General features: G+C 36.5%; 1 protein-coding gene across 3 annotated transcripts in view; it reads right to left on the bottom strand.

The window, feature by feature from the left end:
• Positions 1–27,284, bottom strand: part of UGGT2 (UDP-glucose glycoprotein glucosyltransferase 2) — a 177,980-nt gene that overhangs the window by 31,279 nt on the left and 119,417 nt on the right. For all 3 annotated transcript variants that reach the window (XM_035003168.1, XM_035003169.1, XM_035003170.1), the window contains 8 exons: positions 25,305–25,429; positions 20,053–20,148; positions 14,187–14,289; positions 11,375–11,454; positions 7,916–8,099; positions 4,727–4,885; positions 4,288–4,373; positions 2,523–2,607 (listed from right to left, as the gene is read on the bottom strand). In XM_035003168.1, the coding sequence (XP_034859059.1) occupies positions 2,523–2,607; positions 4,288–4,373; positions 4,727–4,885; positions 7,916–8,099; positions 11,375–11,454; positions 14,187–14,289; positions 20,053–20,148; positions 25,305–25,429 (918 nt within the window). The remainder of the gene's footprint in view (positions 1–2,522; positions 2,608–4,287; positions 4,374–4,726; positions 4,886–7,915; positions 8,100–11,374; positions 11,455–14,186; positions 14,290–20,052; positions 20,149–25,304; positions 25,430–27,284) is intronic.

The raw sequence follows: 27,284 nt of genomic DNA, 5'->3' as shown, positions 1-27,284 counted from the left end.
TTGTAATTCTATTTCTGCCTCATATATGTAAAATGACCTTCTTTATCTTTAGTAATGTTGTCTAATTTAATCTCTGGTATTAGTATAGCTATGCAAATTTTCTTTAGCTTAGTATTGGCCTACAATACTTTTGCCACTCTTGAGTTTTATTTTCATCTTCACCCTAAAGTTGTATTCTTATGTATTAGGTGTTCTTTCTGCAAACAACACATAGTTGTAATTAAAACAAAAACCCAATATGACAGTTTTTGTCTTTTAATTAGAACATTTAGTCCATTTACATTTAACATAATTGAGTTAAATTCTAACTTATTATTTTGCTTCCTTTATATCCCATATATTCTTTCTTTTTTCTTATTCCATTTATATTAATTTATTTTATTCCATTTTTCCTCTTTATGGCATTATGCTTTCTTTCTATTCTTTTAGTGGTTATCTTAGAAATTAAATTCATATTTGTCCTAAAGCCAGTATCTTCTGGCTTTCATTCTTACTGCTGAGAAATCAATGATCAGACTATCTATAGCTCTTTGAAGGTAATTTTTCCTTTTTTCTCTGATTACTCTCAAGATTTTTTCCTTTGGTTTTCTGCAGTTTTACCAGAGTACAGGTGTAAATTTTCTTTTAATTATCTTGCTTGGGAATCATTGGACTTCTTGAACATGTAAATTGGTATCTTTCATCAATTCATGAAAATTCTCAGCCATTATTGCTTCAAATATTAAATATCTCTTTTTTTTTATAGAAGATTTTATTTATTTATTTAACAGAGAGAGACACAGCAAGAGAGGGAACACAAGCAGGGGGAGTGGGAGAAGGAGAAACAGGCTTCCCGCAGAGCAGGGAGCCCAATGCGGGGCTTGATCCCAGGACCCTGGGATCATGACCTGAGCTGAAGGCAGACGCTTAACGACTGAGCCACCCAGGCGCCCCCTTTTTTTTTTTTTTATAATGTGAGTATAGTTGACACACCATGTTACATTTACCTCACACTCTTTCACCTTTGTCTGGAACTCCACTTAAAATGATTTTAATTATTCAATACTCACAAAGCACTTTACAAACTGAACTATCTTATCCTTATAACAGACATGTAAGGTAGGTTCCATTATTAATCACAATTTATAAATGAGGAAAATGAGACAGAAAGAGGCTAAGCAATCTGTCCAAGGTCACACAGCTAGAGAGTGGTGGAGCCAGGTTCAGTGCAATCCTGGAATCTTTAATTTCTCACTCTATTCTCTATGCCTTTTATGCTCTCTGCTGCATTATCCTCTTTTTTTAATGTCCCTGTTGCATTAGGAATACTTTTTCTAGTCTATCTTCCAATTCACTAATTCTCTCCTTAGCCATGTAAAAGTCATCCATCGAATTCTTAATTTGGGTTATTGTATCTCTCAGTTTCAGAAGTTCCACTTTAAAAAATATCAGATATGCATTTTTTATAGTTTTCTGTTCCCTGAATTGTTTTCAAGCTTGTCTTTTATTTCTTTAAATATTGTAAGCACAGTTGTTTCGGAGTGTCAATAATTCTAATATAGAGAGTGTTTATATGTTTGCTTTCTGTTGTTTCAGCTGGTTTTCTCTATGTATTTGGATACAGTAATCTTATTCCAGAGACATATAGGAATTTGGCCCTATACAACCTCATCAATCTGGAACTGGTATAGTGCAAATTCAAGGCTCAGAGTTTCCTGGACTACTTGCATGGAACAAATTTGGGCTAAAAGACTGTGTGGAATAATTTACTAGGGTTCATCCTCACCCTGAAGCTACAGCCAGCTTATTGCTGAAAGGGTCTTCTAACAGATTACCCACTTTATATGGGTCCAGGGATTTACTTTCTGTCCCCATCACCCTGCAAATTAAATCAAAATGATAGTTCAGGTGTACCAGGATGGACAAATGTTCTCAGGACAAGAGAAGATTCTGTGCTTGCTTACTTCATTAGGATCTTATTTTCCCTTTAATTTTGGTTTTGTAGTTCCTTGTTATCCTTATTATTTTGTTACTGTCAGCTCCTCATTGCTTTTAAGATGTTTCAAAAACACCCAACATTTTTACTAGTTTTAAGAAGGTGAGTGGTAAGTTGGTCCAAAGAAATAAATCTGCCATCATTAAAAACTCCTCTTCTCTCTCACTCTCTTCCTTTTTTGGGGGGGTGGGGTGGGGGGTAAAGGAAAGAAACATCACTTTTTCTTTTCAAGGCTAACTTTTCAACCTGTGTTCCTGAGCTCATCTCTAGAGCCTAATTTGTAACGCTATCTGGTTGGCTATAGATACAGTAGATATAACAGACACATCCTAACTTAGAAAACGTTGTTCCTTTTCTTTTATCTTCAAGCTCTCTGCCTTCCCTTCATGAACTTAATCCTCTTCTACCTTTCATGCCAGAATTCCAATATAACATTTTAGGTAGTAAAATTGCAAAATTAGTTGTAAAATAATATTAATCAATTAAGGGCAAAAAAGATAATTCTTAATACTAGGAACAAAACAGCAAGAGCTTCTGCCTCACACACTTGTACTTCCAGTATTTTGCTCTTGAAGCTGTTTATCACAACAATGACATCTCCCTGGTCTGGTTGAGAGTCAGTTCCTTCATGCCTAAAAGCAGAAAAACATGTAAATGTCCATAATCAGCTCCAGAAAAGACATGTAATTATGATGGTATAAATAACAGAATTCATTTTGCAATAAGCATAAGCGTAAGATCACTGTGTATATATATTTGCTGTTTCTACAGTCAATTAAGATATACTATAATACACTACAATTTTCAAAATTATCCAATTTTAACTTAATACAAATTAATATTGTACAAAAGTTACTCACTAAATTCAATATTGCCTAATCACTGAGCAAGCTCAAATTATTGCTTATCTTTGCTACTATATACCAAGATTATCACAAAAGTCAAATCTATCATGTCTTTGATATATTACAATGATAATTAAAATATGAAATGTTTTTGAGACTTTAAAATAAGTTGTTATATATCATAATCTAAGGAATTCTATACCGTCCAACAACTTTTCAATATTCAGCAGCCATTTTCAAATACCAAAATTTGAAGTGTATTGTTAAACCTGTAAGACTGAAAATGTGTCTATGATGGTCACCTGCATCACTTGAATATTTCTATTTTATATTATAACATATTTCATTGTCTGATTTTCAAAACTGCTTAATCAAATATGACAGCTCTGACCAATAATTTTTGATACCATTCTATGTATAGAAAAATACATAAAATACTGTTAAAAACATTTACAAGAGAGTCGAATTTTGTCAAAGAGGGAATGCAATCAGAGGTCAAATTAGTAGATACTTTGAGTTTAGTCAGATTCACAACACACCTGAATACTTTCCTAAAAGGAAATTCTGAGGGGTTATAGGACTATGCTGACTAACACATGCCTTTGACCCCTTTCATCCAACCCCCCAGCTGAAGTGGTTAAACCAAAGTAGAAGGCACACCCACACCCACCAGTTACCACTAGGAAATAAAAAGGGTTCCAACTTATGTACTAGTAATGTCAAATTTCTTAAATTTTTCAAGAGCTTCCAGTCGTAAATGTTGCTCAAGGGCATCAGCAACTTCAGCCATTGAATCCACTGTCCAGCGAGAGCAGGACAGACCCTGGTCACACACATTGTAGCTAGACCCACACAAGATCTAAAGCAAACTCCTTCCATCCAACCAGATGGTAGAGGTAGTAGTGATGAACACTCTTACTCTATTTCAGGCATCATTTCAAGCACTTTAGAGATGTTGACTCATTTGATCCATATAATCATCCTTTGAGGAGGGTACAATTATCCTAGATCCAAACAGCCCAGGTAGCCTGGATCTTCCCAACTGCACCGTTTGATCTTTCTAAGTAAAGCTAAGCAACTAAAACTCATTGCATACATGAGTACAGTCAGCAGCTTAAATGAAGGGAACAAGCTAAGCAAGCAAGCAGAAGACATGGACTTCACTTAGAAAGAATTAATGCAGAAAAAAGGGGGAGAATTCAAATAATTTATATACTCAATGAGATTTCAAAGAAGATCGTATCTCAGTAAAAGCCATTTACCTCAAAATGAAAGGATTCACTACATCTCAGGAAGGATTATATTTTTTATAAAAGGACACACACCTATTTTTCTGGGAATTCTAAATATAAAAATCATTTAAATTTTTGTAGAGGAAAAATAAATCACCCTGCCTCTCATTTCTTATCCAAAAGACTAAAAACTTAATTTACACATAAAAACTTTAAAGTGGTTTATATAACTCACCCAACTATTTGATAAATATCTTCAGATTTTCCTTCACGTAATTTCAGAATCCAAGCACCTGGGTTTGCTTTTAATTGAAAATATCCCTTTTAGGATGAGAAAAATATGATGATAGCTATAGGACTAAAAACATCCAATTGTTCAAAAACGATTATACATGAATGACTCAAGAGAGTGTTACCTCAAGAGAGTGAATAAAATCTATAAATGAATTCCAAAAGGGAGATTTTGCAATACCCTGAATAACACATCATGAAAGTATGATTCCCTTCATTTTTGTTTTATTTAATTACCTTATTTAAGGATTCAATTTTGTTTTCTGGGAGCTGTTCAGCAATAGCAGGACAAAATCGATTTCATCTTATTATTAGGGAAACTTAAGAGGATTTCACCAAAATGTGTAATTAAATACAATTGATTAAGTATGTATAATACTTACAAGATTGGCCATCACTATTGTATCAACCACAACAGGTTTATTTTTTGTGCCCAGTGTAAACTGCAGGCCCCGAGGAGGCTGTTCTGTCATTGTATCAAAGCAATGTCCTTCAAGTAGTAGATATTCTAGTTCATATTCTGCTGTAACAGTTCTCTCAATCTGTGGGAAAATAGGTCATTGTTTTGGTATTAGTAACTCTCATCATACAAATTTTCTAATAAATAAATGTAATTATTTTAATATTAGCCAATTTATTGTGGGGGCAACGTCAAGTCTTTTATATGAATGACTTAATAGTTGAATCAATTTCTTAAAGACCAAAACTCAGGATGAGTTTTTTTTTTTTTCCTTTCCCATGACATCAGCTCTACTCCAGCCTCATGATATATGCACCATTATCACAAGCAGGAAAGAGGTCATAAAGTTGTAGTATTTGAAGATCTCTTCAAGGCAGAGTGAGATGGGAAACTCCTCAAAGAATCTGCTTCATTGGTTGTTGCCCTAGAGCTCCTTCAGATCTGGCAAAAAAGCCAACCTATCAACATCCATCACCTTTCTTGTAATTTAAAAAAATTAATGTTTGTGCTCAAAATAATATATGCTCATCAAAAAAAGATCAGCAAATAAAAAAATGTGGAAAAGAAGAAAAACAGAAATCACCTACAGACTAAACATTCCTATACATAACACACTGATTTCTTTTTCTCTTTTCCATACATTTTTTTTCTAAGAATGTATACTGCTTTTTCATTAAGTATAGTTTTCTATGAACATGTCCCTGTCTCTACAAACATCCTTTTAAATGGCTGGGCATTCCAGTTGTTTCCAGCTTTTCCTCTATTGCAAATGTCCTAATATTTTAGGGATAACACTTTTTCTCCACTTCATATGAAAAACATAAGTAAACACAAGAATAAATCCAATGGTAAGTGATTTTTACATAGTTTGGTAATTTTGTTGAACAGATAAGACAGTGATGTTATCTGTATCTTATTTCATTATGAGGTTTTGACACTTTTTAAATGTGTTTAGGCTATAAAGTATTTGAAAATATTCTATATTGTATAGCTGTTTTTCTTTGTAATTACTACAGAAATAATTATAACCCTTGTGTATGTAGCATTTCTCTCTTAAGTCCAATTCTTAAGAACAAGAAGTAAGTACCTTCTTTGACAACAGTGCTTGTTTCAACTTTAGCTGGGTTCTGAATCAGCTGTTGAACTCTTACTAGCCTAGTAATGAGGTTCATATACTTCACTGACTCTTGTTCCCAGTGCTCACAGCACTGTGTGCATGCGTGGATGGAAACATTCACACGAGACAGTCTCAGAATGTGAGAATATTACAAGTTAGAAAAAAGTTGTAGAGCTCATCTAGTTCAACTCCTTCATTTTACAGACAAGGGAACTATACCCCACAGTGGTCATGAAGCTTATATATTTTTCCTTATAAATTAGATATTAGGGCAGAGCCCAAATATGTTCCATCAGGTTGTGACTAATAAAACCTTTATTTTATTTTAATGTGAAACTTTCTCTCATCCCTATAGGATTGTATAACAGACATCAATTCTGTGGATTTACTCAAACCACAACACCAAATAGCCCAATTTGTTTTTCAAAGAGTTCTTTCTAGTGAATATTTTAAGTTTATTGTTGTTTCATAAAGGTAATTTAAGTTAAATTCATTCCTATTATCAAGGTTTATTTTTAGCAAGGATGGGAATTTGTGATTTTTTGTGATGTTTACATCTCCTTTATATATTTAATTATCTGTTCTAAATATTAACTGTTGATATGAGACATGAATTTAATACCTTTCAAGTAGAACTTTGGGTGCATATTAATATCTCTAACAGAAGTGTTTATTGTATTGTTCTGTGGCTAAATAGTAAAGAAGTTAGCTTCTTCCTTTAAAAGAAGTGGAAGTTTAATTATAAAGATTATCATTTGGGTTTATTAACAATTATCTATGGTGCTAAAATAGGAGTTTTTTATTTTTTAAAGATTTTATTTATTTATTTGACACAGAGAGAGAGAGACAGCGAGAGAGGGAACACAAGCAGGGGGAGTGGGAGAGGGAGAAGCAGGCTTCCCGCTGAGCAGGGAGCCCGATGTGGGGTTGATCCCAGGACCCTGGGATCATGACCTGAGCCGAAGGCAGTTGCTTAACCAACCCAGCCACCCAAGTGCCCCTAAAATAGGAGTTCTTTAACAATTACATTGGCAATGGGTGTCTAAATTACAGCTGACCCCTGAACAGCACGGGCCCACTTACACGCAGGTTTTTTTTTTGATACAGGACAGTACTGTAAATGTATTTTCTCTTCTTTATAAGAATTTTCATTATGTCTTCTCTTCTTCAGCTTACTTTAAGAATTTAAAAAATTAAGTATTAAGAGTACAATATATAATACATATAAAAGGTATTGATTGACTGCTTATGTTATCAGTAAGACTTCTTGTCAACAGTAGGCTATCATTAGTTAATTTTTTGGCTGGGGGGTCAAAAGTTATATGTGGATTTTTGACTGTTCGACTTAGGGGGGTGGTGGGAGAGGTGGGGATGGAGAGGGGTGGGGATGAAGAGGGGTGGGGTGGAGGGTGGTGGGGGTGGAGATGCAGGGGATGGGGTAGAGGGGGGCTGGGGCAGAGTGGGGGTGGGGATGGAGAGAAGTGGGGTAGAGGGCAGGTAGGGAGAGCAGGGGTTGGGAAGCAGAGCACCCAGCCTGCAGCTCTGAGTGGGCACTGTTCCCTGCTTTCTACCTTTTCAGGCTGCTTTCTCTGGCCATGAGTTGTGGGGCAAAACAAGAGCTTGAGATGAAACTGCTCCTTTCAGAGTTAAAAACAAAACCTCAAGGGCAAAACAGGTATTTCACGGTGTCGTTCTAAGTTGCTGTGCATCCATCTCTGTATTCTCTACATTGTTCATCTTAGAGGAGCGCCTGTGAACCAGGGGGCTGAAACCACAAAGCAGGTGAGAGCATCCAGGAATGTGGGAAACTTGGGAAGCTGAATTTGGAAGTTAGAGCAACTCAAAAATCAAAGGAAAGCCTGGATCAGGACCTAGAACCATAAGGAAGACAACCCTGCAAGCAGCCACAGCATGATCACACTCTTGCTGCAGTTCCAGGCACCCTGTAATTTGCCCTTTTCCTCTTTCCTGACAGGACTTTCCAGGAGCACTTACATCCTTGAGGTGAATATTATCAAGGTCACAGTTGCTGTGCACTGTTTCAACCAACCAGCCTTCAGGAGTAATCATGTTGAGGGTTAGAAGGGGCGCTTCAGGGATATCCAAGAATGTTGCCACGGGTCCAGTAATGCCATTAGCCACTAACACCAGCTCTGGTTCCAGAACAAAACGATAAAAGCTGTCAAAAGAACATAAATAAAAATACATACTGTGACCAAAATTGAGGTTTCTTCTGTAAACGTGACCAAAAAGTCTCACGTTAAAAAAACCAAAACACACTCTACTGCAGAAGAGTTAATGCTTATAAACAGTAGACAATCATCTACTATAGGATATTATATATCCTTGTTAATTATTCCTTAATGAACACGATTAGAATGCCTTTAACATATACTGACTTATGTCTGTTCTGCTAGTTTATGGTCTGTATTTGCTCACTGATCCTTCTTCAGATTTGACCATGGTCCATTTTTCAGCCATTTTATTGGATCCTAGCACCACTAATCATATGAAGAGAAATGATAACCAGAAAGCAATTAAATGCAAGCAAATTAAAATTCTGGTAAAAGTTCAGTTAAAAACAGGACTGAGTTGAAAACAGCTGCTTATTAACAGAGCTTTAGTGTATTTTGGCCTTATCCCCCAATGAAGAATTAGCTTTATTACTATAAAGAATCGTGACTTTCACTATTTGGAGACAGCAGTCAAGGTGTCAGCTGTGCTGTAGTCAGCTCCAGCCCCTCCCCAGGGGAGGGGACCCACGTTGAGGCCGGTGCAGTGACCCCCTAGGGCCCCCGGAAAAAGGACTGCAGCTGGTTACGGCGGCTGTCTGCAGTGTGCCCTCAGGTCCTCGCCACAAGGGCCCCTTCAGCTCGCTCGGTCAGAGAAGCATGCAGAGCAAGAGATGGAGAATGCCAGCAAGACACCAGTCACAGCCTTTTATAACCTAGCTGCTGAGGAGACCTTCCATTACTTTCACCTCGTGCTTTCCACGAGAGGCAAATCACCAGCTGCAGCCCAAGCTCAAGGAGAAGCTACAGAGCAGATGAATCCCAGGAGACCACGATCCCCGGCAGCCACGTCCAAAGCTGCCTGCTGCAGGCAGGCAGAGTGAAAGGGAAGAGGGGTAAGAGGAGACATGGGAGAGAAGGGAGCCATAAAGAAAATGAACAAAACAAATACTCGGTACCGTCCAATGCAGCGGAAATGTCAGAGTAAGAAGTATTCCAAGGATGCTGCCAACAGCAACATGTCTGTGATTTAGTAAAAACAATCCAGCAGCAAAGAGGAAGTTAGAGGCAAGCTGCAGGGGGAGGTACAGTGAATGAGAGATGAACGGGGGTATGAGTAATCTGTGAAGAAGCCGTGAAGAGAAAGAATGCAGAAGAGGAGAAAAAGTCAGGGCTCCAGGGAGAGGAAATTAAGAGAGCAGTTTATTTCTCTTTTTAAATTGAGTAACTCCCAGGATGGAAAGAAACGGGCTGGCAGAGAGGTTAAAGATATGGAACAAAGGGACTATGTGATGAAGGAAGGCTCCAGAACAAGTGGGAAAGCACAGGCTCAAAAAGAAAGGGAGGGTTGGCAAGAGGAGAGAGAGCACCCCCTGCCGCTGCCTCGGAGGAAGGCTGGACACAAGAGAGACGAGAGACGCAGGAGGAAGCTGCCCATGACCTCTCCCCGCTCTGAGAAGGATGGGGTAGTATTCTAAAAAGTAAAGGCCTGGGGATCAATATGTTATCTTGTTGGCTTGATCGATGCTACTGAGCCAATAATGCTCCTTTGAGTTCACAGTTCCAAACCAGTTTCACAGTTCTTGTGCTGTGCAGAATCATTAACCACTCAAAGTATTAAGGGTCATTTCACCTTAGAGAGGTCAAGTTCTTTCCCTAATGGATTATGCTTGCTTATGTTCAATATTCCTACTCTTTATTATATAATCCAAAGCTTTATAGAGATACTATAGAGAAGATCTCTACTTGTATGAAGAAAAACTCTCTACTCAGAAAGCTAACAGACCTCTCAGTTAGTGGCTAAAATAAGATGAGAGCTTTTGTTTGGATTTGGGACATGATAAAATTTGAAATACACAAGATAAATGAGAAGTTGGAGAATAACATGAATGAAATATGAGGACAAGAGTCTCAGGAAAGGAATAAATGTACCCTAAACTTTCATCTAAATTCTCTACATTTCCCATTTTATTGCTTTCCAAATATTAAAAATATTTGCCATGTTTAAAATATCTGCTCGAGGCAATAATCTCTGGTATGGTTATCAATTATAACAAATACAATTTTATAAGTAAACAAGGGATTAACTGAATGCAACTCTTCGGTCTTGTGTTTGCATATATTCTTTTAGAGCTACATAATTACATTATACATTTAAGAAAAGCATATTAACAAGCTCTTTTTCTGCACCATGACACTGAAGGATACTGTATATCCCTATCAGTAAAAGTGGCTCAAAATGATACCGATTCTGATCCTGAAAGAGGAGGAAGGGTATATTTCTGTCCCTACTTGAGAGACAATGTTATTTCTTTTTCTTTTTTTTAAAGATTTTATTTTACAGAGAGAGACAAAGCAAGAGAGGGAACATAAGCAGGGGGAGTGGGAGAGGGAGAAGCAGGCTTCCCGCCGAGCAGCGAGCCCGATGTAGGGCTCGATCCCAGGATCCTGGGATCATGACCTGAGCCGAACGCAGATGCTCAATGACTGAGCCACCCAGGTGCCCTGAGAGACAATGTTATTTCAACAGCACATTATTAATGTGGAATATCTGCATACAACAATAAACATTTTCTATATTATTGAAAGATTATTTTACACTAATTACATCTCAATACTCCCAAATAATGAGATGATATCCTAAAGATCATTTTCGTAAGTCAGCTCTAAAATATTGAAAATATAGCTAAACAGGGGCCTCTGTGGGGCTCAGTCGGGTAAGCGTCTGCCTTCAGCTCAGGTCATGATCCCAGCGTCCTGGGATTGAGCCCCATGTCAGGCTTCCTGCTCAGTGGGAGTCTGCTTCTCCCTCTCCTTCTGCCCTCCCCCCACCCCCTGCTTGTGCTCTCTCTCGCTTTCTCAAATAAATAAAATCTTTACAGACAAAAAAAGGAAAATATTGCTAAACCAAAAATGGTTTCATTCAACTTTATTTTCCTCTTGTGTATTTCCAAATAGGTATTCCTAGATCACATTTTCAAAAATACCCATGGATAAACATAAATCCTTGTAAATTCTGCAATTAGATTAGATCAATCTTACTGCTTAGGTTATTTTAGTTTTATATCAATTAAGGTTAGTAAATTATCCTTGATCTTCTGGTCTATTTCAATTAAGCATCTTATGAAGAAAAAACCAAACCCAGTAATTATGGTCCTCTTTTTATTTTTGGTCTTAGCATTTGCAAACCTTTTGAAATGAAATTATGTTCACTTAGACTCACCTCTTTAAAGGGGCTTCTGAAAGCTTACCCCTACAGTTCATGAACAATTTTATCTTCATGTTGATAATCTTGCCAAGTACCTATTAGAAAAAAAATTCCCATATTTGATATTAAGTAATCTTACTATCTAACATTTATTAAGCATTTACTATGTACCAGGCACTGTGTTCACACTTGATACTCATTATCTCATGTGATCCTCACGACAGCCTTCAGAGGTAGCTACCTTCACAGCTGAGACACAGAGAGATGTGGTAATTTGCCCAAGATCACACAGTAAAAGTCATGGCAGAGGTCAGATTTGAATCCAAACAGCTAATTTCATGGCTCAAAGGTTACACTGCCTCCCTTTTGCCTCATGTGACTGTCTTTCATGGTATATAAATTTCTTTAGCATTGAAGGACAAGTAAAGTAATTGCTAGAACCATGACGTGCAAATACAGAGTGGTGGCCTCCCAGAAACAATGGCGAGGGTACCCCCGTCCATTCTGAATTCCACCCACATGGTAGGGATGTAGGAAGTTCCTGGCTACATATGGATGAAAGACTCTCTTTTTATTTCCCTGGGGCATATGACATAGAAGAGTTATTAATTTTGGTAGTCTCTATCTCCTAGGAAGGCAAGTCTGTGCAGATTTGAAAGATATTAGACAACAAAGGACATAGGTAAAGAGAGAAGGGAAAAAACAGGTGCATGGAACAGAAAGGACGCAGGCTTGAGAAGGAATTAGGACAGAGGACTGAAGAGCTCTGATTCTCATTCTTCACTCTACGTATTTGCTACAATGAAGGTTGCTGAGCCAATGTTTTTCCCAAGTGTTAAGTGAGACCCTATCCACTTCTTCTAATAAATTAATTTCTCTTTTATAGCATAAGTTTTCTTTATAGTAAGAAATAATAAATTATGTGACGTGCTGAGGTGCTCAGGAAGACTGTTATTATTTCCAATCATGTAAACTGGGATCCAATCCCATATTTTATATTTCTGTATAATCTCTTATTTCTTATTCCTAAATTCTATCTTTACCTAAAAACTTCAGAGGTAAGCAATGTTTTTTTCTGAATAACGACTCTGTAGAAACAGGGTGTGTGTAGACTATAATGTATCGTACTAGCTCCACTCCTTACGGGTATGATCACTAATTGCTGTTCTCTAAAGAATAATCTGAATAATGTGTCTCCAGAAGGTCAAATTTGAAGGTGTACAAATGGTAAAAGAAAGGACGGGGTAAGTAAAGCAACTATGGAATTATTTACCCTGGTTATACACTAAATAAGTAGAATGGCAAAGATTTTCCAAAATTATTTGTCCAAACAATTGTAAGAGCTATCGATAATCCCTTTTTCCAGTATGGTTTGGCAGGGCAAACTAATTTGAGAGAAACTGCAGGCTGAAATTTCGCCAGCATGTATACCCATATGACCCAGCTTGATCCCTCCCTTACAGAGTCCATGAGACTTAATGTCTAATCACTTTTGCCTGTTTCCAAAAGTGAGGCCAACTGTCAGAGGACAAATGGTTTCCACTTGAGAATGTTTTTTTTAAATATGTCTTTAAAAGAACCACGGAGTAATTTCAAATAGGAATACCCCCAAATTTTGAGCATCACTAGAAAAAATATATAGATTTCTAGTGTAACTAGCTTATGTGATTTACCCGCTGAAAGCTGCATCACAATGTGAACCTCTCAAGTTTTCAGTATAATGAAAAACACATAATCTCCTTTCAGAGTCAGCTAGCTCCCCCCAGTGCTCCTTCTCTCTGCTTTCTCAGCGAATGAATGTTCAGCTTCATGCACAGCTTCTGGTCTCCCTTGTGTCTAGGTGCAGCTGCATGACTTGCTACATTCTGGTCTGTGAGATGTGACAGGACGGAGTATGCCCTTGTTGTCCCCTTCCTGCTCGCAGAAACAGAGGAGAGGAGCCTGACGAGTGATCTCAGACCATGAGCCAGGAGGAGCTTCACGAAGATGACTGAACCACCAGACAGAAGTCGCCTGCGTCCTCATGCTGTGGAGCTGCCTTAGCCACTCCAGGCAGCTCACGCTTGGACTGTGAGAGGAGAAAAATAAACTCCAGTCTTGAAGCTGCTGTTACTGCGGCCAGACTTACTGAACACAACCTTCACTCACCTATTTGGCTATTGTTACTTATTAGATCATCGGCTTCTCCAGAAGCCATTCTTCAGAACTCAAGACAGGATGAAGAGGGGAATTAGGATGAATTAGCTCAAAATGCTGTCATAAAATACCACAGACTGGGTGGCTTAAGCAACAGAAATGTACTTATTTTAGATCAAGATGCTCGCTGATTTGGTTTCTGCTGAGCGCTCTCTTCCCGGCTTGTAGGCAGCCCCCATGTTGTGGTGCGCTCCCATGACCTCTTTGTGTGCATGAGGAGAGAAAGGGATCTCTCCCCCTTCCTCTTCTGTGAGGCTATAAATCCTACTGGATTAGGGCCCAAGCCATAAAACCTTATTTAACCTTAATTACCCTCCAAAAGGCCCCGTTTCCAAATACAGTCACAGTAGGGATGAGGGCTCCAACATACAGATTTCAGGGGAGGCAGGGGACAATAATTAAGTCCACAGCAACACCTAACCTTGGGACTGCCATAACACCCCAGGCATAGCTCTACCATTTCATTTTCTACATTGAGAATATGACACGCTAATTAAAAGCTGCACAGATTAAAGCATCAAGAACACAAATACTTGAAAACAGACCTGAAAGATTAATTATAAATTTCAAAATGAAAATACATAATAAAATGATATAGAAAATATATAATAAAAACATTATATTATCTTACAATCAATAACTGGGCCATTTTCTGTGCTTCTCTTGTCAATGGATCAACAATAGCAATGACATCAAAGAACATGTCATTCTCTTCAGGGTTTATCGTTATAATGCTAGGAAAATAGAAAATAAGATGAGAGATGATCAGTTAAATTAATTATCTAATAAGTCGTAGTCTCAGCTATATACATTCCCCCTTTTTTTTTTTTTTTAAGTAATCTCCATCTCCAACATGGGGCTTGAACTCACATCCTTGAGATCAAGAGTCATATGCTCTGCCAACTGAACCAGCCAGGTGCCCCTGAGCTATATGCATTCTTATAAATGGCTTTTTTTTCTCAAAAAAAAAAATTGCTTTCTTTCTCACTGGATTAAAAAAAATCCTGGTTACTTCACGGATGAAAATGCAAATTTATTTATTTTTAATTCTAAGTTTTTATTTTAATTCCAGTTAGTCAACATAGAGTGTAATATTAGTTTCATGTATAGAATTGAGAGATTCAACACTTACATACAACACCCGGTACTCATCACAGCAAGTGCCCTCCTTAATGTCCCTCACCTACTTAAACCCATCCCCCCACCCACCTCTACTCTGGAAACCATCAGTGTGTTCTCTATAATTCAGTCTGTCTCTTGGTTTGCCTTTTTCCCCATGCTATGTTCATCTGTTTCTTAAATTCCACATATGAGTGAAATCATACAGTATCTGTCTTCCTCTGACTGCTTTATTTCACTTAGCATAACACCCTCTAGTTCTATCCACATCCTTGCAAATGGCAAGATTTCATTCTTTTTGATGGCTGAATAATATTCCTGTGTGTGTGTGTGTGCACCACTTACAAATCAAAAGTGATATATATATATATATCACTTACAAATCAAAACCACAATGAGATACCACCTCACACCAGTCAGAATGGCTAAAATTAACAACACAGGAAACAACAGATGTTGGGGAGGATGCAAAGAAAGAGGAACCCTCCTACACTGTTGGTGGGAATGCAAGCTGGTGCAGCCACTCTGGAAAATGCAAATTTAAAAGCCTAACGTTTGTGTTCAATAAATTACAAAACTGGAAAGAATCAGAGAAAATGAAAGATTTTATGAACGAGTGACTTTTAAAAACTCTTCAAAGAACAATACTATTACAGTGAAAACTCTAATTTTAACCCCCCCAAAATTCTCAAGGATCACACAATATTAAAAAATAAAGCCAAGATAACTTTTGTGTTTGTTGAATGCATTTTCTCAGATTTGAGAATAAAATTAACTCTTCAGTAGTTTTATTAAATTTAGTATTTAAAAAATCCCAACATATAACAGGAAAGTTCAGGGGAAAAAAGCCCAAATTGATCATACTTATTTTTGACCCCAGTCACCCTCTCCTAACCTCCTGCCCTTAGTCTCCTTCCTTGTGTCTTTCACTGAACTAAATTCTAAGTTAGAAGATGGAATAATCTTTACTGAGAAATGTTGGGGAAATTAATAAAAGCACAGAAAACGCCAGTGGAAGATAATAAATTCGATATTTACTGTAATCAAAAGTTAAAAGTATATATTTGACTAAAAGTACAGAATATTCCAACTGAATTACTATTTTAACATTGTAAACAAGAAGTCAGTTTTTCAAGATGTATGAATTAAATATCTTACATATTACAAAGGGAAAAAGATTTCCAAATCAAAATGTATACCTGTAAAATTACAGGGACATTAGTCTTCTTTGGTGCAGGAAGACATTTATAAATATCTAGACTTTTTGCAGTGAAAGGATTAATTTCTCAGCAATAAAAGCTAATGTAAAAGTCACTTCAAATATGGGTCCTCTGAGAAAGAAATAAAAGACATTTTATTTTATATGCAGTTGACATGATTTGATTTTGCTAAAACAGGAGTGACAGAATCAAACAACAGGTCCTGCCAGATAACTACTGCTAAAGACTACAAATCAGGTGTTTTAAAATTAAAGGGCCTATCTACAGTGGTTAATGATGTTAGGAATCTTGGTGAAAATTTCACAAATTACTTCCATACTTGTAGCATTATTCAAAACTGGTCATTTTCTGTATGCTTTATGAGATGGTATGGTGGCCAAAGTAGGCATGTTTACTCAGACTACTGCTAATTCTGTGAGGTGGTATGTATCAGAACCCCAGAGTGCCTATCATCTACCTCTCTGTGCATTGGTATAGACTCAGGACAATTTTCTGAGCAGAATCCTGAGCCTATCAGTAGGTATTACATTGATTCATCTAAGAATGGAAGTAGGAGGTCTCTTTCCTCACACAATATCAACAAAAAGATGCTAACTCTACCTACACCACCTTTTTAAGGCAATGGATTTGTATTCAATTGTCAAGAAACTATTGCTATACTTCATGCCAATAGCCAGGAAGAATAATGCCAATTACGCTGACAGTCAATAATTATTATTTTTATTTTTTTAAAGATTTTATTTATTTATTTGAGACAGAATGAGAGAGAGAGAGAGAGCTCATGAGACGGGGGAGGGCCAGAGGGAGAAGCAGACTCCCTGCCGAGCAGGGAGCCCGATGCGGGACTTGATCCAGGGACTCCAGGATCATGACCTGAGCCGAAGGCAGTCGCTTAACCAACTGAGCCACCCAGGCGCCCGACAGTCAATAATTATTAAAAGCTTAAGTCAGAGAAAGCCATGAAGGGCAGCTTGAGGTATGTGCAGTCTGTCAAGTCTTAGAGATAAACTAAGGACATTTCAAACAGGCCATAGCAATGAGAAGTTACTACTCAGCCAATATCCTATCCATTCCATGCAGAGTTGTTTTACTGAATTAAATAATCGGTTTTTTATAAAGACAGGTCAAACTGTCTATTTTAAAGATGTTGTTGAAAACACTATTCATCCTATAGTATTCCCTCTGTGAAGATTTCTCAGAGAAGTTTCTGTGTCCTCCCTCTTCTTAAAACAGTTACATTTCACCTGAACAACTCATTTATTTTCATTTGTGAACTCTGTGAACCGTGTACACTGGAAAACTTACAGTTAAATTTGGGGTGTGGCATGGCAGGCAGAAAGGCCGGTCATCCCGGCCTTAAAACCTCCTCTCCTTCCTGCCTGCCCTGTGAGCTTCAAGCTCTAGAATCAACAGCCTTAGAGGGACGGCTTCACCAGCTCTCACAACTGTGTAAGGGCAAACCCTACAACAATTCTTGTATAAATAAATCGGTTCTCATCTACACACCCCCATATGCGTACGCATGTGCGTGCACGCATACTCACACACATGCACACATTCGCAGCATCTCTGTGGCTCTGACTGAGCCCTGACTGGACAGTCCAGCATTGCTAATGTGATCCTCTCTACTTTTCCTACGGTTCCAACACAAATCAAATCCAACAAAGTCATTCTTTCTTCATTAAATTAATACCTTCAATTAGGTTATCATTAAGTTTTGCTGGCCTGGATCCTACTTTTAAGGTGGGTATTCACATGTCTCCCCCCAGATTGATGTGAGTTGATTTTATGGTTTAACTTTCAAGTCCAATCCTCTTTCTCTTATTTCCAAGTTTCATTATTTGTCTACAAATACACATAATAGTTGCAATGCATTAATTATCTATTATATTCAAGGCAGTAGGTCTGAGTCTCATAAAACCCTTGTAGGGTAGGAATCAACACTATATTTTATAGATTAAGAAACTGAAGGAATAAGAGGTTACAGGGCTATGGTAACTGGGATTCAAAAACTGGGTGTTTGGACAAGAAAGCTCATGCTATGTCACACGACCAATGCTGACCTAGATAAACATATCAACATGGGTAACCACATAGAAAAAAAGGCTAAATGCCTACATTATATCCATGAACTCAGAAAATGGCAAATTACTAACTCTGCACGTTCAGAAGGCAGGCATTAGGTGAGGATATTTATTGTATAAACAGAGAGGCATGCCAATACATACATGTTACATGCCCATTTATAAATATTTATAGTAATGCCCCAGAAATAACAGAAAAAATTGGAGAATTGCAGACCACTGTCACAAAGTCCCATCATACTCTTCCACCTTCCATTTCTAGAAAATAAGGCAGTAGGCTTAAAAGCAGCAGATGCATTGACAGACGTGAAAGGTAGAGAAAGAAAGTCAAGACTAACCGACAATAAACTATAAAAGATCAAATGTATCAGACATTTAACACAGGCATAAGTAAGTTCCAAATGTACCAAAATTCCTAAGTATAATATAGCTTCATGGAACAGTCTAGTGACTAATGTTTACAATGACGATTTTGAGTAATCTGTGTTAAATTATTTCAGCGCATGGTATGCAGAAGTCAAAGATGTTTGTAAGAAGAATTCCAGGAGATGTGTTTAAAAATACAAGTACTGAATCTCAGCTATCTGAAAACAATAAAACTTCCTTTCCAACAGTGCTACTTTCTTTAGAAAGTAATCTTCCCCGAGTTTACTCCTGCGTGTGTGTAAAGACCTCTCTCTAAAGACAGACGCCCTGCAGCTAAAGCTGGTGTTAGTGCTGGAGGTACGCATGAGCAACCTAAGACAGCATCTGCCATAAAACCAGCAAACTTACGAGGGAGTGTTAGCCATTCCGAGTCTGTGCTAAAGTGTTTGTCTCAGTTGAATTTTATAGGAGCGGTGATTAGAAAAAGATCATATAAGGGGCGCCTGGGTGGCTCAGACTTTTAAGCATCTGCCTTTGGCTCAGGTCATGGTCCCAGGGTCCCGGGATAGAGCTCCGCATCGGGCTCCTTGCTCTGCGGGAAGCCTGCTTCTCCCTCTCCCACTCCCCCTGCTTGTGTTCCCTCTCTCGCTGTCTCTCTCTGTCAAATAAATAAATAAAAAATCTTAAAAAAAAAAAAAAAAGAAGATCATATAATAAAACATGCCCATAGTTTAATTATATGATGTCTATTTTTCCCCCAATTTTATGTGGTCTGTAATTAAAAACAACAGAAAAGGTTCTCTTCTGCGGACACAGATAATTGTATGTATGTAGACAAAGCTTGGTGAATTTCATTTCGACTATCTTAGAGGAACTGTGTAATATAGTGAAATTACACACTAGCTTATTATCCCAAAACAGTATTTCTCTGATGGCTGCCTTCGGAAATCTAATCTTCATGAAGTAATTTTTAACCAAAAAGTGTTCCATGGATAAGCAAGTTGCACAACTGCTGAATTAACCAAAAACGAACTTTTCTTTCACCTTTAAGTAGATCACATCTCATAACTGTTAATATATTGATGCATACTGAAAATCTCTCCCTATCCCTTCCCAAGAATGCAGTGTTCTCTAAACTTACTTGACCAGAGAACAGTTTTCCTCTCAGAATATATGTGTCAACGTCTCAGAGTAGTGTTCCATTGAACACATCTTGGACACGTTATTGTACATGTCTACATTTTATTTATTTATTCATTTACGTAATCTCTACACCCAGTGTGGGACTTGAACTCACAACCCTGAGACCAAGAGTTGCATGCTCTTCCGACTGAGCCAGCCAGGCGCCCCCGAATTATTAATCAGAATTCTTTAGTAACTGAATCTTTTATACATTGAGAATATAAATGTATTATTTATATATAATGATAATCCCAAGATACTGCAAAAATTCCAAATGATCTTGAACAAGAAAGATAATAAATTATACTAGATAGAACTTACTTGAAGCTTCAGATCCTTACACATCATCCTTTATTTACTAGAATATATAATTAACTGGTATTTCTTTTCCTAATCTTGTCAAATACATTTCTTCTCTAACAATATTTAATTCTACTTTAAGTTTTGCTATATTATAAATACAAATGGAAGCCATAATTGAGTATGGGATGCAGTGACAGGAAAAACACAGACATTATGTTCTTACCTGTGATTCTCTCTAAGAAATGTGATATCATGGCGAGATGCACGTTTAGGCAAAGAGGAAAGAAGGGCATCAGCTTTCATAACAAGGTCGCTCATGCTAGATAAACGAGACAATGTGTGAGTTTTCAAAGGAGAAAGGTCCACATTTCATGTTATAATTAATGCCCTGAGAAAAGGAAATTGAATTTTAAAATATCTCCAATAGACAAGCTTTATGTAAATAACTTTTCTTCCAAACGTGTTGGTAATTTGTCAGTTTAAAGAGGACTGTTGCTTTAAAAACCATCCTGCTTTTCCTTATCATTGATACGATCTTTAAACACTTGTAATTGGTGTTCTCAGCAGTGTCCATAAGCATAGGGTGAATCATTCAATTCAAGGCAATATTTGCTGAGTGCTGGTTACGTGTCCAAGCAGTGGGGCCCACACAGGAAAGAAAGGGCAGGAAGATCCAAAAAGGGGGAGTTTTTAATATAATTAAGAAGTCCAGACTTCTATGGTCACAAATTAGTTTGAAAACTAATTAAAACTGCATAAAATACCTAGATTACATACAACCAAATTTGAAAATCCATGATGGAGGAAATATATTTTATGTTCATTGATACACTGGGGCAGAAAATGTTGGCTGAACTTTAAGACAAGTTTTTGGAAAGAAAAGGAAAAAGAAAAGAAAGAATAAGCACTTCCATTTTATAAAGAAATTTAGATTCCGAGTGGTTGAGAACCTGTGTCTACTATACCATTTTTTACTGGACTATCAGGTTCTGACATGTAGGACTTTGCTTAATGGCCACTTAATAAACATAAATAAAATGAATGAATTAATCAAAACCAGTCTCTATAATCTCTATTCCTAAACTCCCTCAAAGGTATTTTATCAGCTACATACTCTCTAGTGTGTGAAACTGGAGGCACAATGCAGGAAATGTGGTCAAACATGCTCCCCACGTTTCAAGGAGACCAGATGCACTGAGAAGAAGAAATGAGGAAAGGGAAATTTGGGGCCCAAACAGCGTTTTTGTAGATTCTCTGAATACTGTGGTATCCAGATTGTTTTTTCTCTTTTTGCCAAGAACTGAAGAGAGGAACGGGCACGAGATGCTCTGCGCCTCCTGTCTGAGGAGCGGGGACCTCTCTGAGAGCCGAGCAAGAAGTAAGCACTCTGCTACTGCACGTATCACGTGCTCCTGGGGAGGTTTCCAGGGACTCCGCCTTCTGCATCCAGAGTCTACCTTCCTAGTTCGCCTACTCTTGGAAAGCATGAAAACAAGGCCGCAGATCTTAAGCATATGTTCATATTAAAGCAACTATGAATTTATTCAACCACAGCACGATTTGTTCAGCATTGTGTGTGTGCATGCGACAACTTCAGACAATTAGAGGGGATGTTCTTATAGTTTAATGTTATTGGTTTTTATTGTTTGGGGGGTGGTTTTGCTCTGAAATGCACCTTTAAAGTAGCTGAAATAGCTTCTCAAGCCTACTTAAAACTGTATTTCTTACCAAATAAGATTAAAAAAATTAGCTCTGAAATGTTAACAGTATAGTCACAAAATCCAGTAACTACTGAATTATATACTTTCCAACATATACTAGACCTAAATTATTTAACTAAATATTATAACTTTTTTTTCTTTTTAAAGCTTTCTTTAGTTTTACTCCACTTGAAAATAACTGGATTTTTTAAAAAAGATTTTATTTATTTATTTGACACAGAGAGAGAGAGCACAAGCAGGGGGAGCGGCAGGCAGAGGGAGAGGGAGAAGCAGACTCCCTGAGGAGCAGGGAGCCCGACGCAGGGCTCGATCCCAGGACCGTGGGATCATGACCTGAGCCGAAGGCAGACGCTTAACGACTGAGCCACCCAGGCGCCCCAGTGGTACTCTGAAGTAAAGAACAGAAAAAGATGTAACAGAAAAACATTAATGCAAAAGAACACTGAGGTGGCTTAAATATAAGATGCCACAGACTTTAAGACAAAATAAATACTAGGAAAGGAGTAATTTATTTAATGATAAAAGGAACAATTCACTAGAAACGTAACAGTTCTGAATCAGGGTATATATGACTATAGCTCAAAATATTTAAACAAAAATTGGCAAAGTTATAAGAATTAAATGATAGATCCATAATTCTAGCAGTGTTTTAACAAACTTCTTTTAGTAACTGACAGATAAAACAAGGTATTCAGTATTTCGATGGCTGGAAAAAAACCAGCATGTTCAATATGATAGACATGTATAAAATCTTCCACATAATTAGAAAATATGCTTTTAAAAAAATCAAGCATGAGACAATGGTAAGAATGAACCCTGTCTCACAAAATTCAGAGAAATAAATACTAAATAACTGGTTCATACACCATGTTCTCTAATCACAGTCCAAAACAAACTGGAAATCACACACTGTGCCATTTAAAAAATTTAAAGCACATCTTATTCATTTATTTATTTGATAAATATTTACTGGGTGCCTAACAAGATCTAGGCAGAATTCTATGTAGAGAAGATAAAAACAATAAAATAGACCACGAATTTTGCCTTGATGAAGCCAACAATTTTAAATATTTTAAAACATCTTAAAAAATAAATGTTAAAAAATCAAAACAGAAATTTGAACATATTAGCACTGATTCATAATGAAATATTTATATTTTAAAACTTATGGGATACAACTAAGTAAGTGTTTAGAGAGATGCTTTAAGCTGGTAATTTAAGGATATATAAGGAAAAAACGTGATATTAATAAGCTATGAATTCAACCTGAGAAGTTTATAAAAGAAAACAGATTAAAGAGAAATAACAAAGAACTGAAACTGATAAAAACAAAACAAAAACAATTGGGAGGTTGCCATGTTCTATATCCACATATATGAAAAGTAAAAAAATAAATTAGTAAAGTAGTTAAGTCTAGTAAAATAGATATATCTTTCACTAAATTAAGCAAACTAAGATAAGAGAAAGGCCAACATAAATGAGATGTTTAAAAGCTGGAAGCTAAGGAACAAAGCTGTTAAAATTCACAAATGACAGGAGTGTCTAATATTTGAAAAAATGTTACAAAAATTGAGAGTCAAGCAAGGAATATCGATATAGAACCTAATATTGTTCCTGTAATTTAGCATTAAACAATTTGAAAATGTAATTTAAAATACACCATTTACAATATGAACTAAAAGCATAAAGTACAAGGGAATAAATCCAAAAATACATGTGTAAGTCCTCATGGGAAATAAATAGAAGCTTCACTGAAGGACCCAAAAGGAACACTAAGTAAGTGTATGTAACTATCTAGCTACATATTCTCATATATATGTTTATATATAAATTATATACCACAATTATATAACACATCATCAGTTATATACATTACTTTATATATTATATTAAATTGTATATACTGTATTATACATTTATATAGCTATATACAAACAATACACGTCTATATTTAATAGATGGGTAATTTAATATTATATAAAGATGGCAATTCTCCTTAAACTAATCTATAAACTCAAAGAAATTCCCATAAAAATTGCAGGAACATTTTTTATGGAACTTGTTATGCTGGTCCTAATCGTATTTATACAGAAAAACAAGTAGCCAAAACAGTCAACACAATTTTGAAGAAGAGGCAGAAGAGAGAATTTCTGCTCTCCAGTATCAAAATTTATTATAAAGCTGTGGTAATTGGAGTGTGGGACTGACACGAGACAGTATACCAGTGGAACAGAATAAAGATCCAAGAAGAATTAAAGATATAAACCAGTAAAAAAAAAACTGTAAAATTTTTAGAGGAAAATAAAGGAGAATATCTTTATGAACTCAGGCTAGAGAAAACTCTTATACATCTCACACACACACACACACACTTGTGCGCACAGACCACAGACAAGCTATGAAGGAAAAATCCTGATAATATTTTGGTATTGAAATTAAAAACGTCTATGTATCTGGTAAAAAATTACAATAAAAAAGTAAATAGCCATGTCACAAACTGTAATATAATATGTGAGGCACATATAACTGACAAAGATTAGTATACAGAATCACAGAAAATATTTATATATCATTAAAAGAAGAAAATAACCCGACAGCTAAGCAAAAGACAGGTACGAGTATTTTACAGAAGAGTAAACATGAATGAAAATAATTGTATGAAAAGATACTCAACTTTACTAAAAGTCAAAGAAAAGCAAATTAAAAAAGACACAATTTCACATCCACCAGATAGAAAAAATTAACAAGTCAGATAACACCAAGTATTGGTAAGAACCCGGGGAAACAGAACCTTCACATTTCTGGTGGAAGTGTTAATTATCGCAACTATTTTAAAGGACAGAATTTAACAGTATCTGGTAAAGCAGAGGACATGCATACCCTACAACCCAACGGTGACACTCCTGTGCTCTAGAGAAACTCACATTGCACAAGGAGACATACATTTATTTATTTATTTAAAAGATTTATTTATTTATTTGACACAGAGAGAGACAGAGATAGTGAGAGAGAGAGAGCACAAGCAGGGGGAGTGGCAGGCAGAGGGAGAGGGAGAAGCAGGCTCTCTGCTGAGCAAGGAGCCCGATGGGGGCTGGAGCCCAATGCGGGGCTCAATCCCAGAACTCTGGGATCATGACCTGAGCTGAAGGCAGCCACTTAACTGACTGAGCCACCCAGGCGACCCGCACAAGGAAACATTTAAAGCTGGTTCATTATAGCATTTCTGTAACAGTAAAAAACTAAAGCCAAGTTAACTGTATCTCAGTATTGGACTTTATAAATGAACTACAGTATATTCATTAAATGAAACACTAAAAAGGAACTAAAATGAAGAAACTAGCTCTACATACATGAACGTAGATAAAGCTCCAGCAGAAGTTGCAAAGGAGCCTACAGTAAATAGCATTTCTCTATAAAAGTCAGGCATTCAACACATCAACACTGATCATGGATATTCACATAAGAAGCAAAAGCACAAACACAAATATGGAATCATGCACACAACACTTAGGAAAATGGTTACCACTCAGGGAGGATGGAGACTGGCTGGGTGGGTAAGAAACAAAGAGGACTTAACATCTATGGTTTGGTGATGGTGAGTATATGGATGCTTTTCGTTATTTAAATATTCTCCACATATCTCTTATTATATCTTATGTACATATTTGAAACATTTTCTAATCTTAAAAAGAAAAAATAAGATGCAAAATAGCACCCCCCAAAATGAATTGCTCTTATGATTTTAAATACTTACTTCTTTGAGCTGATTTCCATATTTTCAACAATGCCTTCAATTTTCTCTACTAGATTAGTAAATGTTATTTTTTCCAAGAAGTAAAAATCTTCTGTATAGAAATTTTCATCTAAAGGTCCTAAGAACTTAAAATGAAAATAGTTTTATTATTATATATCTTCTAAAGGATACCAGTTTGGGACAAATATTTTCTCACCAGATATTTAAGCAAAAACCGATTACAGATTAAACAGATGGTGGCTATCAGTCCCACCATTTACTAAATCTACTGGGAAACAAAGAAGAGAAAAATGTTTCTCACTTTGATATTACAAATAACATCTGCATAAACACCAAAATCAAACTGACAAAATAAAAAAGGAGTAAATTATTTCCATTTGGAAATTTTACTTTGAAACATAATGCTTCCAAAAACCAAAGGCTTTCCATCCTAAGGTAAATTATGAAAGCAAGTGTCTATATTTTATAAATCTTTTATTTTCAATTTGCTTTTCTATTCACCTATAAATTGTGGTCTACACTATGTCGATGCAAATTAGTACATAAGCAAGGCATAAAAGAGCAAAAAACAAGAGACAAATCACATAATTACTTAAACGCACCAACCCATCTTCATCGAACTGATGCTGTATAATGGTTTGGAGCCCAGCAAGGTCATGCAGGTCAGCTTTAAACCAGTAACTCTAGAGGGGCAAGGTGTCAAACTGCCACATACCTAATTTCATCAGATGGCTACTCCATCACAATGACCACCAACTCGACTACCATTAGCACGCCCTGAGGGAACTAGTACGTAGAGTCATCATCATATTATGAACACAAGCCCTATGTAGAAGGTGAGCCTGACATAGTCTTATGCACTAAACAACTACACTTAATGACCAACAACTAGAAAGTATATTGTCCAGAGTATTTTTTTTTCTTGGTAAAAAGACCAGAATAAATGGTTATAGCAGACTTTCTCACTTGCCTTTCATCTGCTTGTGCAATTAATATTTTCTAAAAATTGATAAAGTTCTTGAATCTCTTCTCATTTGCTGATATCACAGATGATATGAGCTGGGATGTCAGCATTCCAGCTAGACAAATACCATGTTTCACTTTAAACATAAAACACGGGCTCTTAAAAATGCAAAAAATGGGCACTAAAAAACTAAAAGTACACATATAAACATTTCATTGCCTCAAGATTTGGTACTCCTTTTAAGATAACTTTGAAAGCACTTTCAATGTTGTATTTTATGGACTATGACTAGCATAGGCTTGAAAAAGAGCTGAATTTTATCTATACTACCTCTAGTGATTGTAGCACTTTTGTTAATAACTAAGAAAAAGGAAATACAATCTCAAATTATTTTAAGGGGTTAATTAGATTGGCTATCTTCACTGATCAAAATCCGCCAGAGAAGTGGTTATATTTCACCTATGTAAGTACAGTGTGAAACAGCTGGGAGAAACTTGATTCTTTTGTGTCTTAATTCTACTTGAAGTTGAACACAATATTTGTGGAATAAGGTAACTTAAATAGTATAAAATTCACATAATGTCCAAGTTGGGAAAAAGGAACATTGAACTTGAAAATCCTGTAAAAACCCAATTAAACCTGTGCCTATCCAACCTATCCATCTTTTTTACAACACTTGGGAAATGTGATCTTTCAGTTATACAGAATAACTGTTGTAATAGAAATGCATTACCTCCTTTGACAGCTCATTAATATTTTAGAAAACTCAGAGTGTTCATCCATATACTGAGCTAAAAATCTCTCTACACTCATGGGGGTCTCAGCAACTGGCCTTGATTCTATTCTCTCATCAAGTGTAATGCAAATCGAGACTACAAATGTATCCACTACTTCTTGTAACAGTCTTCAAATATTTAAAAGAGAAAACAGGAATTAATATTTATTGAAAATTTACTGTCTGTGGCTGTTTTATGTGCTTTAGGTTTAAATAGTATATTTAATCTCTGACAACTCTG

The sequence above is a fragment of the Mirounga leonina genome, unplaced genomic scaffold (assembly GCF_011800145.1).
Source record: "Mirounga leonina isolate KUSES-001 unplaced genomic scaffold, KU_Mleo_1.0 Mir_127, whole genome shotgun sequence".
Taxonomy (NCBI): Eukaryota; Metazoa; Chordata; class Mammalia; order Carnivora; family Phocidae; genus Mirounga; species Mirounga leonina.
Note: the sequence above shows the minus strand (reverse complement) of the source record. Positions and strands in the feature narration are given on the sequence as shown.